Source organism: Culex quinquefasciatus, chromosome 1, assembly GCF_015732765.1.
Source record: "Culex quinquefasciatus strain JHB chromosome 1, VPISU_Cqui_1.0_pri_paternal, whole genome shotgun sequence".
Lineage (NCBI taxonomy): Eukaryota > Metazoa > Arthropoda > Insecta > Diptera > Culicidae > Culex > Culex quinquefasciatus.
The window spans coordinates 3909625-3922386 of NC_051861.1; the positions used below are offsets into that span (position 1 = coordinate 3909625).

The window sequence follows — 12762 nt, forward strand, 5'->3', positions numbered from 1 at the left end:
CTTGAGTTGAGACTTACTTGTTTTAGCGCAACAAGACCCCCGGTTGCTGATCGGATTGAGCTGGCAGGTGTGCGTCGAGGGGCACAGGTCGGCGTCCACCTGCGGTCCGCAGGCGATCTCGCGCCCACCGGATTTCAGCGGGAGTCCCTCCGGACAGACGGAATCGCGGATGGGCACGCAGATCGGCATCTTGGGACACGGCACCGAGATGCACTCGACCTGGATGAGCTGGCACTCTTCGCCGCGCGGGCAGCTGATCTCCTGGCAGGGGTTGCGACACTCGCACGTCTTGCACCCGTTGGCGTCGATCTTGTGGCCGTACTCGCACGGTGGACACTTGCGCAGCGGGCACTCGCTCTTGGGGTATATTTCGCAGTTTGGTTGAGCGTCGATGGTTCGTGTTCCGCTCTTTTCGTTGCCGTTCTCGTCAACGCACCAGCAGGCATTACCGGGACCGCACTGGATCGTTCGGAAGGTTCCGTCCACGTCACACTGGGCGATGTACTTCTGCTTGGGAGGAACTCCCAGCTCGCTGGCCTGGTGCAGCTGGATCGTTTGCAGATGCTGGCAGGCGGTTTTCAGCTGCGGCTCGACACACTGAGTTCCGCATCCGTTCGAGCAGCACCGCTTCGATCCTTCGCAGTGGGAATCCGTTCGGCATTCGTACTCACACGAGTCGGACTCGGCGTTTTCACTACCCGGTGGAACCAGGAACGGACACTGGCCTGGTTTCTTCGGGAAGCAAGCCGGAACCGGTGGGCAGTACTCACCTTCGCAGGAAACCTCAACCGAGCGACATTCCTGACCTTCTGGACAGCTCACGGTATCGCACGGATCACGACACTCGCACGAAGGACATTGCGAGTCCGAGTCCAGAATGAATCCGTAGTCGCAGCCCATTCGGCAGGTCAGATCCAAACAGCCGAGCGATTCACGCAGATCTTCACAGGACTTCTTGGTTGCGTTCATGCCACGAGTTTTCGGAATCTCCGTGCCAAAGTTGTCCACGCACCAGCACTCTTCAATGTCCAGCTCGATGAGTTCCTCCGGAACAGCTGTGACGACCGAGGACGTTGGCTTCTTCAACAGCGTTGACGGCTTCACCTCCGGCTTGTCCAGATTCGCGTTGGAGTTCTTCGACTCCAGCCGATTAAAGTCGATGATCTTCGCCGATCGGCCCTGAACTCCGAGATCGTCAACGGTCTCCGCCGAAACGAGCATTCGCTGCCGCAGGTAGGACATCATCGCGGCATCAGAATCGGCGACTTCCGTCCGCGCACTTCCGTACACATCGTCCACCTTGATGAGCTTGAGGTTCTGCGTCGTAGGCGTCACCGCGGAAACGTCCCGCCTGGCTCGCTTCGCCTCCTCCAGCAGCTTGCGCATCTGGCGGATGTTCTTCTGCTCCAGGTAGCGTCGCTGCTCGACCCGGTTGACCCGCGCCTTCCGGACCGTACACTGGACCGCTTCGTAGGCGCCGTCCATGCTGCAGGACGGCGGAGGCAGTGCCAGCTCCATGCCCTCAACCGTTCCCTCCATGCGGTCGGAAAAGTCCCGCAGGTATTCGCACACTAAGAGAAATACAATTGTGTTTAAAAAAAAAACGAACTTCTAAAACATATCCGACAAACAAAGCAAGTACTCACTGGATTGTTGACGTCCTTCCGGCGTCGGAACGGTTTCACTCTCGATCGGACAGCAGACGCTACCGGACTCGCCGTGCAGCTTGCGGCACTCGTGCGTCTCCGGGCAGACGATGTTGTTCGATAGGGACCGCTTGCGGCCGTTGGAGACGTCCTCGTCGTCGGCGTCGTTGAAGAAGGTGCGGCTCTGGAACTCGCGGCTGCGGGGGTGATCTAAAGGAAAAGTATAAAATTAGTTGGGGTCTAGAGAAGTATACAGGAAGTACTCACCAAGATGGCAGTAGGCCAGCTCGCCGGTCACGTTGTCCGCAAGCGGCGTTCCCAGCTCGCACGGGTTAGAGTAGACCAGGTCCGGCTTGCAGACCGGCTCCGAAGAGCACAGTCCGGAGAAGGACGCACAGGATGGATCCTTGGCGACCTCGCAGTGCGATCCGGACGGGCAGAGGAAGCCTTCGCAGGGTTCGGAACACTCGCACGTTGGACAGCCGTTGTGGTCACTCTTGAAGCCGTACTCACAGACGGCGGCGCAGATGTTGTGGTCACACAGGCCCTGGGAACCGTCTACGCTACGACCTCCGCTGCGACCGATCATGTTCTCAACCCCGTCGCAGTTGACCATCTGGGCTGCACCCATCGTACCCTTGATCTTGTTGCCGTTCTTCGGATCGACGCACCAGCAGACCAACCCGTTGCGAGAACACTGCCTCGTGGAGAAGCTTCCTCCGGGGCCGTCACACTGGGGCACGTAGCCACGACCTTCACGCTCGTTGACCGACAGTAGTTCAGAGAGCATTCGGGCCTGATGACAGACGGTCACGTTGTGCGGCTGTTGACAGTTGCGGCCACACCCGTTTGAGGTGCAACACTTTTGCATCTGGGGACACTCCAGGTCGTGACCGCAGGGAGTTCCGCACAGGTAACCAGTACTGTCAGTGGACATGATCTCTTCCGGTTTGGGGCAGGTTCCGGGCTTTTCGAACTGAAGCGATGCCGGACAGCACACTCCGTAGTCGTTTCCGGATTGGACTAGACAACGGTACAGTGGTGGACAGGACGGCTTACCGGGGTCGTTACCGCACAGGAAGGGCCGAGCAGTTCCGCTGATTGCCAGCGGTTGACCCGCTGGGCAGAGATCCGACAGCGAACGAGCTTTGCGACCTGTTGGAATTAAAAATCAAGATTAGTAAGAGACCATCGTGAGAATCCTCAAAACCTACAAGTCGGCACCGGTGGGCACGGTTCGTTCTTGCACTCCACCTCCAGCGGTTCGCACTGCTGTCCCCGCGGGCACTCGATGCCCTCGCACGGATCGCGACACTTGCACACCGGACATCCACTGCCCAAGTCCCGCGCGAACCCAGCCGGACAGAACATCCGACAGCTGGACGCCTGACACTTGGCAACCTCCGCGATCGTCGTGTCCGTGCAGTTGACCTCGTTGGCATCGCCGCGGCGACTTCCGGCCAGCTCGACGCCGTACTCGTCCACGCACCAGCACTCGGTCCCGTTGACCTCGTTCGAGCACTGGATCGCCTCAAAGTCCCCGTTGGCCGTACACCGCGGGATCTGCACCGCCAGCAGCAAACTATCGCCTAGTGACTTGGCGCGCCGCGACTCCGCCCGCCGCAGGTGCTGGCACGCTGTTAATTCTAATTTTTCTGGAAGGAGAGGGGGAAGGCTTGATTAGTTAGTCCGCTTTGTGACATTTGTGATCGGAAGGCACGTCGTTGGGAAAACCCCAGTAAAAAATCTAAGGAATTTTAACTTATCGGACCGACTTCAACCAAAATCAGCTTGATTTTGGACAAAACTAATATTTGTCATTTTTGACAGTTGACATGTGTGCACGCTAAAACAATAAAACTCATTTTTGAGTTGTAAAGAGAAAAGAAGTCAACTTTTCGAAGGTCATTCAAACAGGTCCCCATGTGTAGTGACTCAAGCGGTTTGATGCCGCCGGGGGTTTGGCAAGACGATGGATTACAACAACAACAACAACAACACGATACTAAGTGGTGCATCTCCGGTTATCGGACACAACTTTGCCTTCGAGCTGTCTGTCGTCGACAAAGTGCATTCGAGATAAAGGGGGAAAAACTCGTGTAGAGTTGGAGGAAGGGTGCATGCTCGGGTGCATGCCTTTGGGCGCTTGAAAGCAGCAAATCGGAATCAAAATGGAATTCTGCTGCTTGGTTTGGCACGAGATTCGCCGGCTACCCGAGTGGGTGTCAGTTAAACTGAAATTTGATATTCTAGTTTATAAAAATAGAAAAGTTAGATTTTAGTATAAATTTGTGCTGATTTCCATGAGCGTGTAGCGCGCACAACACAACCTTCCTCCCAAAATTCAATGTTTCGTATTTTATAGCAATCACAAGTTTGCCATAAAAGTAATTCTTAAAGCAAATCGTACACGCTAAAAGTTATTTCCAGCGATTTATTCAAGTTTGACCAGCAAACTACTCGAAATAAACCACATTTCACCCGCAATTTCTCCTCGGGCTGTTGAACTCTTCCCAGAATGTGGGGGCGAAAGTGGCCACCACACGACAAGAGGCAAAAAAAATCCCACGAGAAGTACGTCCAAACAGATTGCGAAAAATTGCAGCCGCCGCCAGCTTCCGAAGCCGTTTCGTTTGTTGGTTGAAGGGGTATTTCAGCCCGGGGAACCAGTTTTTATTGGTTGGGTGGCAATTTAAATAACCTGTCGCACGGCTACCTGTTGGTCGCCACCTTTCGACTCAACTTTTGAGATTTTTTTTTTTATTTCAGAACATTCATTTTTACTGTTAGGTTGATTTTTCTTAAAAAGTGAGTAATCAACAAGAAGCGTGCAACGCCCAACTGTCAAACGCTTTATGGCATTCGCCATAATGGCGTTATCGGAAGGAAACCCTTCAGAAACGTCTCGTTCCAGAGTTTGGATTCACCTCACGACGATAATTTATCGTCAAGGTCTGCGAGCCGAACCCATTATCACATAACGGATTATTTGTTCAACCAATTTTGGGGGGGAGGTCGGTGGTGTAGCTGATGATGAACAATCGTCTTTATGGCAAAGCACACACATACCATACAGTTTCGTCTTCATTTACAATTCCAGCGTCGTCGTCGCAAGCTCCATGGTCGTGGAATCTCGCGAAGAGATCCTTATTATAGCAACCACAAACGGCTTTGTGTGGTTTCTCTGTTATCGGCTCAAGAATTTATCTTTTTCTCATCCCAGAAGCGACGACGACGCTGCTGCCGCGAAGATGATGATGGCTCGTTAGATAGTTGTGGATTCTAACCTCCTCGAATGTGATTTACATTTTCTGGCCATTAAAGAAGTTGCGCGACGTTCTTGGAATAGATTTTTTTTAGGGAGATGGTGCTGGAATAATTTGTGGTATTGGTTCGATCTTTATCTGAAGAATTTTGGGAGGAGAAAGAGAACTTATGAAATTGTGGCAGCTGCTTTGACAGCTAACAAATTGGTTGAACCCAATATTTTGCACCTTTATTGGCGTGGATTATGCGAACAGCTTATAAAACATTTAATTTATGTATTTATAACGGAATTTGGCAACTATAAAACATTTCGAAAATAAATCTGTTCACTTTGGCGTCCCTTTTTGACAGTTTAAAAGTATTAATTACGTTACCTCAATGTTGATTCATCTTGATCCGAACTTAACAAGAAATACATTTTGCTGCCAAACGTCAGATTTGGGTAAATTTCACTCAGACTTTAAACGAGTCAGATCCATGAGAAAATTACTCAAATCTGACGTGTAGTTTGCACGTTCCAAATAACTCAGTTTTCGTAAAAACTGGACCTACTCAGAAATGAGTAAATAAGGCTTCTGTCAGATTTGATTGAATTTCACTCAGAATGCAACGGAAATTCACTCTAATCTGACAGATACCACATTTATTCATTTCTAAGACGGTTCGGTTTTGATGAAAACTGAGTGATTTTGAATGTGCGTGCAGATTTTGACATTAATTTGCAAACTGTCAAAAAAGAAAAAGTAAGCCAAACCGGAACTCGACAAACAAGCCACAACATCCGAATTCACACCTTTCACATTCATCCGCCTTGGCGTGCCCAATCTTGGCCCCGCTCTACCATGAATATTATATTTTAACACTTTGCGGACCATCATCATCGTCGTGCTGCGCGAGTCGCGCCATTATGGCGAACCTTCTCTTTAGGCCGAGACCACCGAAGAAATGCATCATCGTTTGGATTACAAATTCCCACTTGTTGCGAAAACGAGAGCTTAAATAAATTTGTTTTGAAACCGCTTTCACGCTCGGTTTGCCGGCTGCAAACAGCCGATCTACCATAATTATGGCACATTTTGACAGTTCACAGCCGGCGCTGGAAAAATTTCTCTTTAGGCATGACTTTAAGCCCAACTTTAATGACCACTCTCTGTGGTAACAACGACTGCACAAACATCAAAGGAGGCACTGCTGGTCGCTTTGTAATCACCATGGCGCGGGAGTCGTCACCGCCGCCATCTTTGTTGGCTTTCGAGGTTAGGGTCCAACCTTACTTTCTCCGCGCACGCGGAGAGATGGCGCCAGCAGCGTGTCCAGTTCGCGGTGGCCCCGATCGATTGTATGCTAATAACTACTCTTGTTACTACCGACTATCTCTCCGGTGGTGGTGTTGGTACTAAAAAGACGCCCTCCACATGGTTGAGGACCGGTTTCCAGTGAAAATGAAAGGCCGTGTAGTTTCTTTTTCTTCTTCTTCATTTTCAGGTTGAAAGGGAAATTGACTGGCGGTAGCGATTGCTAGTTGGTTACTTAGTAAGGCTGCGTTATTTTTTACGATCTGCGGGCAGATCCGATCAATTCCCGTTGGAAATCGATGACTTTCCCTAATGGGGCGTGATAGGAGTGGCTATCCCCTCGGTTATTTCTAGCTGTCATCAATAAAGTTATTTAGACATTAAAATTCAATTTGACAGATGAAAGTGTGAGTCCCCTCAGTTAAATTATAGCAATCTGACAGTTTATTTCCAAAAGCTTGATAACATCACTTCGTAATTTTTCCCCACGCCTAGTTGCCAGACAGCCATTTTTCCTCCTTCTAATCCCATAATTGTCGCATGGCGTGCGAAACAAATTTGTTTACGAGGTGCTGCGGACGGCACACTTGGGCTTGCAATTTGTCACGGCAATCCATCATGTCGGATGAGTGATTTTATTTCCGGACCCCCTCCCCAACCAGTAAATACCGCAAAGCCAAAGTTACATCTCATTCTCACACCGTCTAGCGCAGTAGGCCAAGCTAGACCGCCATCGATTGCGTCTTGCTGCCGCCGGCAGCGCCATCTCGTCTGCCATAAATCTCAGAGGTTGCTCTGCAGAGAAGAATACGTTCTCGGCGAGACGCGGCCTGCTCCGATTAGATCGAAGCCCAGGCATCGTTTAGCGAGCGATTGATGTCGATTTGGGGCTCTTCTTCTCCTCTTTGGTTGATTTTTTTTTGCCAGAAATTGATAAAAACAGACGCGGTTGTGTCCGGACGCGCTGAACCGTGTTAGTTGGTCACTCCTTCTTTCCGGTTCGCCAATTGCACTTGCCCGAAGGCCTTTGATGATTAAAGGAAACATTTTTTTGCTGGCTTTGACAGTTCGCTTGCGAAAGTGGAAAAGTCTGGCAGCACTGCCGGCTACTCAGTTTGGGTGAAATCTAATTACCGGTGCTTGGCAAAATGTAATCGGTGGGCGTAGATTTGCAAACAACAAAGAAGAATGAGTAAAAGTTAATTAAACCCTTTCGTCTTCAATTTTTGCGATATTTAACCCGCAGAAAAAGTTGTTCGACCCAGCCTTCTTTTTAATTGGATCTTGAAGATCCAATCTACTTTTGAGTTCTTTTCAAGTTTTCGGTAGGTCCGCCACATTACCGAATCGATCAATCTGGCAACACGCGCGCCAGCTGTCAACCAACCGGCCTTCTTTGTTGAAACCCCAGCCAAAAGTTCTGCGTAGCGTGAAACAGCTTTTTCACGAGCTTGTGCAGCGAAATTATCCGAAAACTTTTTCATTTTCTACCTCAACGATGCGAAACTGAGAACTGCAGAAAAGTTAAAAAAAGGTTCCATTGTTCTACACCCTTCCAAAGGGACGACGCCCTGGCAAGTTTCCAACAAAGTGTGCCATGACTCGAGTGGCGCCCCCCTCGGATCAGCAACTGTCACCGCGCTGACGGGTCGCTGTCGGCGTAAAGTGTTTCGTCAAAAAGTTTTTGGACAAGTCCTTCTAGGAGGCATGGAAAGCGATCCCATGCTTTATGATGCAGTTTTTTGGTATTTCTGGTTTGGAATAGTTCATTTTCCAGCGGAAAACTTGAGAAAAAGTTCAAGGTTAATAGTTTTGAGTGGGAAAAGTTGGAACTTGCAAAAAGGTTTGGTCAGAGACAAGCAGAATTGACAGTTGGAAAATGAGCAAACAAAACACAATAATTTGATTTGCGTAGATAGACTTTTTGACGAAAAAAACAAAGTAGCGTCACTTGATGGCAGTCAAACGGTGGAACAAAGCAAGCCTAATGAAAATCAACGAGACTGCAATTTTCGAAGGTGAGGGAGAAACTCAAGACAAGAATAGACTGCAGAAACTTGAACCGGCAAAGATTCCGTCGTGCGAGGAAGCACCGGAAAAGTTCCAAAAATTGAAATTCATCACAAAGTTTGGCATTGTTCCCACCGCGTTATTCGCGGTATTTTGTTTGTCAAGTTGACAGCTGTGCCCGCACACCTTCACCGTTCGGCCACCTTGATAGTTTATTCATGCTCACAATAGCAGAGTCGTTACCAACCAAATCGTTACGACTTGGCTTTTGTTACGCTCACGAAAGCGCAGCGTTGCGTTGAACTAGTTCACGTATTGTTCGCCAAATGCACCCATACATTATTCACTGGCCCAATCGTACTGCAGTCATCAAAATTGACGATTTTCTGTATGTTTTATTTTGCGGGCACTTTTGACAGCTGATGACCGCTGCAGCGGTTATGCAACATGGCCGCCACATTGACGTGACGCGACGCGCCGCGCCCGCAAACTGGAGAGATGATTTCATAATCCAAGTTGGCGGCGACGCCGAAGAAACCACTCGAACTCGGGCGTGTGTGACTTGTTTTGGAGAGCTGCGCAAACCTGTTTCAGCGGGAGAGTGTGTGTACGTGACAGATAATGTGAATCACGGGGACCTGTTCCGAACGGAAAGTGGCAGGGGTGAATTTGGCGCGGTTGATTGTTTGCTGATGTTATGCAAATCGAATTCTGCGAGCTTCTTCGCTGTCGTCAGCGGGATTTGAAGAAGCTGCCGTGCAACAATGATGCGCAGTAGGCGGTGAGCTTTAACATTTAAAGGCGCTTTGTCAAATCTCTGTCAACTGTCAATAGAGTAATCTACGTGCGTATGTATTGCGTGTATGTACACGAAAAAAAGTGAGGTTAAATTTTGTCCGGCCAGCAAAATCAAATGGTGCGCTAGTGTGCGTACGCGAAACGTCATAAAGCTCTATTGTTAAATCTGTCAAACAGTTAAGGTGCAAGTTTCATGTTTGACACCTTAAGTGGCTTCGCAGCCTCTAGCAAATCAGGTTAGTCGCGTGTTAAACTGCAACAACAGCTTGCAGTACACGTTAAACGCTTGAACCTCAACTTGTTTGCTCTTGAAATGCGTTGAGAGAGAAGGCAAAAAAAAAGCGAAAGTCCCACCACTGTCAGTCGTGTTTGTGGTTCAGTGGCAGAGGAAAAGCTAGATGTAGAGTAGATTCAGCGTACCGAAAAGAGACAGAGCACACGGTAAATATTTTATGCTTGCAAATTAGCTCTTCATAATTTAGTGCGATTACCGTAAGCGTGCACCCGAGGGGGGTGTCACTGCGCGCACGTGGTGCGAACGTGACACGACCCGCCGTAACAAGGTTTGGGGCGTAATTTTGCGTGACAGGTTTGGGTTTGGGGGCGAAAATAGGTGAATGACGCGATAATCGCAAATAATTTAGCCCGAGCCAATTGAACTGTCACCGTTTGATTGCCAATTGTCACTGTCGTGACCTAGTTGTCAAATTTGCACGCTTAAAGCGTAAACTTGAAATTGAGTTTAACCTAGATTTGCTGCATTGGCCAACATTCGCCACCACAATCCAATTATCACCCCGAAAATTGATTAAAATGCAACTCAATTTCAGCGAAGAGGTGTCACACCGAATAAAATTGAAATGCATCCCAGCGGCAGCCGCAGCTTAACCTCGTTGTGCGTAATTTTATCAACCAATTACACGACATGGGAGCTGCGAATGCCACAGAATCAATTAAACTTCAGGTCGGTGCAAGAGGAGGAGGGGTTGTAAACAAACCGCGCACGTTAAATATTTGTCGATTCGTGCGTTTGTTGTTGATGTCTTTTTCAGCCGATGTTCCTTCCATTCGATGAGCATGATGATGACATTTTCGGTTTTTTTTTTCCCATCCGACGATCGCAATTCCAGCGTCGCAGAAATGCAATAACGTCGAATGACATGACGCTTAGCGCCACAACTGTCACGCCCGCCATCTTTCGCCAATTCTGACAGCTGCAGCTTTTGCATGCAAACATTGCGGGCCTCACGACACGTGCTTTTTGAAGAGTCGATTGGCGTGACGCAAATTACCCTGTGGTAATTTTGCTGACCGGCAGTCATTAGAAGAGGGGGCCATTGTTTGTTGCCTTGCAATTTTAATTGTTCACACAAATTGTGGCGGTGTGATTGCTGTATGGAGTACTTTATATAAGGTGGGGGATTTTGTAACATTCTTTGACGTCCAAGGACGTTTGGTGGGTGATTGTTGCGACAGGTCTGTCATAAATTATTAATTTCGCAAACAAAAGATTCATAGAGCAGCATTCAAGTAATTTTTTCTAAATCACAATTTGAATACTGACTAAAATTCAGAACTAAGTTAAAAAACAATTCAAGAGTGAATTTCGGGCATGATTACTACAAAAACAATAATTGAGTAAAAAAAAATTCAAAAATGCGCGTAACAGGTCTTTAGTATTACTCTATGATCATTCCCAGGTCAAAATTAGCTTTCCCAAATTGGAAGTCACTTTTGGGGCTTCTGTGGGGGTGCGTGCTTGCCCATGGCCTACTTTAATGCTCGGTAGTGCTTCGACCAGGACCTTTACCGTTGGCCTTATTGATTCTAGGGTGTTTTGGAATAGAAAACAATCGATTTAATTTTGGATTCAATCAAAACGGAGGGCAATAAACAATCTAAAAAATTATAACAAGCAAATTATTCCACATTATTTGTTTTTTTTTTTTTAATACTTTTTCATATCTTTTTGGTTGCCACAATCAATCAAAAATGTCAAAATCTCATAATGAAAAACAAACCCAAATGTGGATTGTTTTCCCTTTCATCGCGTAAATCCAACACAAAAAAATCGAGTAAATCGAGCATCGCACGCTCAATCCATCCCGCCGGGAGTCCCGCATCGTTCCAAGGAAAAGCAAATCACACAAAAAAAAAACCGCTTTATTAATGTTTACTTTGGCGCAGCACGTGCGTGCCATAATAATGCAGCGGAGCCATTTTTAAATCCCACTGTGCCTAACACAGCTCAGCGATGCTCTTTATTGCTTTTGTGATTTATCGATGTCGAGGGATGTAAATGAGAAATTTGATTTTTTTGTGAAGTATGAACAATTTGAAGCGTTTGGAATTTTTTTGAGTTGCCATAATTAATTTGGTGTCGATTAAAGTTTCATTTGTGACGCTTTAGAGTTAATTTTCGGTAGCGTGCATCCTTTTGACAACATCAAATGTCAGTTTGACAGTTGGAGCCGTTATGGCGGTAGCTATAAAGTCAAAATTGTTGTTTTCCACAGACGTGCATCCTTTTGACGCGTCAAATGTAAATTTGACAGTTGAAGCTTTTATAGCATTTGCTATAAAAAAAGCTACTCACCACTACTACTACTATCATCTAGGGGTGTACTACTGCTAGTGACGATCTGCGTGCACAGGAGTCCAACGGCCAACAGGAGCGCCGTCAGGCGATGATGTCGCCGAACCGCTGTGCTACACCTCCTCCGAACTTCCTCGTCCATCTTTTGCACCTGCCAACAGTCGGTGCCGCCGCCGTGGGCCAGCTTCCTACTGCATACGTCCGGTAATCGGTCCATTTCCCGCATTCTGGTTCATAGGATCAACGCGGGTGACCCGGGCGGTTTGTTGACTCTGGCGAGCGCCTCTCTGAAAACAAAACAAAGCAAAGATTCAAAATTAGAGGGTAATTACGGCGAGAGCGTTACGCCAGCGGCCCCTGTCTCAAAAAAGGAGGTCGTCAAACTCCGTGAACCGCTCCGTTCGAAGCGCGAAGGAGGTTACGGTTTTGAAGAGTTGAGATGATGATCGCAAATAAGGCGTCAAATTTGGACCGACCATCATTGGTACCATTACGCCGCTCCGTTTTTAATTCAGTCGTAATGGGATTATACAAAGTAAAAAAATCATTGCTAAGAATGGTAAACAACATAATTTGCTATAATTATGGCAACGTCATTCGACAGCTGGCAGTCGCATCGCAGCAGGCTTCAAACCAACTTTTACTTTTGTAAAACAACAAGCTTTTTGTGTCGTACGTGAAACATAAACAATTCATCGAGGATCGCAGCAATCCTTGGTCGCGGTTGGTTGACAAGAATTTGCGCTCCGCGTTTTTTTTTGGTTTCTCCTCGTTTCGAATTTTTCATCGTGACGTTTTACGGTTCGTGGTTTTTAGACTTTCCGGCGGGACATTCCGTAAGAAGTTCTTTCGGTAGTGTAGTGATTTTGAGTGGTACAAGAATAAAGACGGATTTTTGCAGGTTTTCATGTGATTTGGGTGTTGTGAAGAGGTGACACTTTGATGAGAAATCTCGGTCACCGAACGGAGTTTTTTGAAGCCATTTGTTAAATTTTGGTCAGTAATTTCTGCCGATACAGGAGGTGGCCTTCAAGAGAAAAAATGGGTGGATTTTCCAGGTTTTTATTGTTGTAAAGTTGTGAAAATTGCTGAGGAAAATGTTGAAGGAGTTGAGTAGTGAGTGAAGGGGGCGGGAGTAGGCAACGTTTGC

The 12762-nt window shown here is 47.6% G+C and overlaps 1 protein-coding gene across 2 annotated transcripts in view; it reads right to left on the bottom strand.

The window, feature by feature from the left end:
• The window catches only part of LOC6032660, an 83985-nt gene that overhangs the window by 2758 nt on the left and 68465 nt on the right, over window positions 1-12762 (bottom strand). For both annotated transcript variants that reach the window (XM_038248720.1, XM_038248728.1), the window contains exons 3-7: window positions 11613-11899; window positions 2861-3301; window positions 1914-2801; window positions 1647-1856; window positions 18-1571 (exon numbers count right to left, since the gene is read on the bottom strand). In XM_038248720.1, coding sequence (XP_038104648.1) covers window positions 18-1571; window positions 1647-1856; window positions 1914-2801; window positions 2861-3301; window positions 11613-11838 — 3319 coding nt within the window. In that variant the 5' untranslated portion in view covers window positions 11839-11899. The remainder of the gene's footprint in view (window positions 1-17; window positions 1572-1646; window positions 1857-1913; window positions 2802-2860; window positions 3302-11612; window positions 11900-12762) is intronic.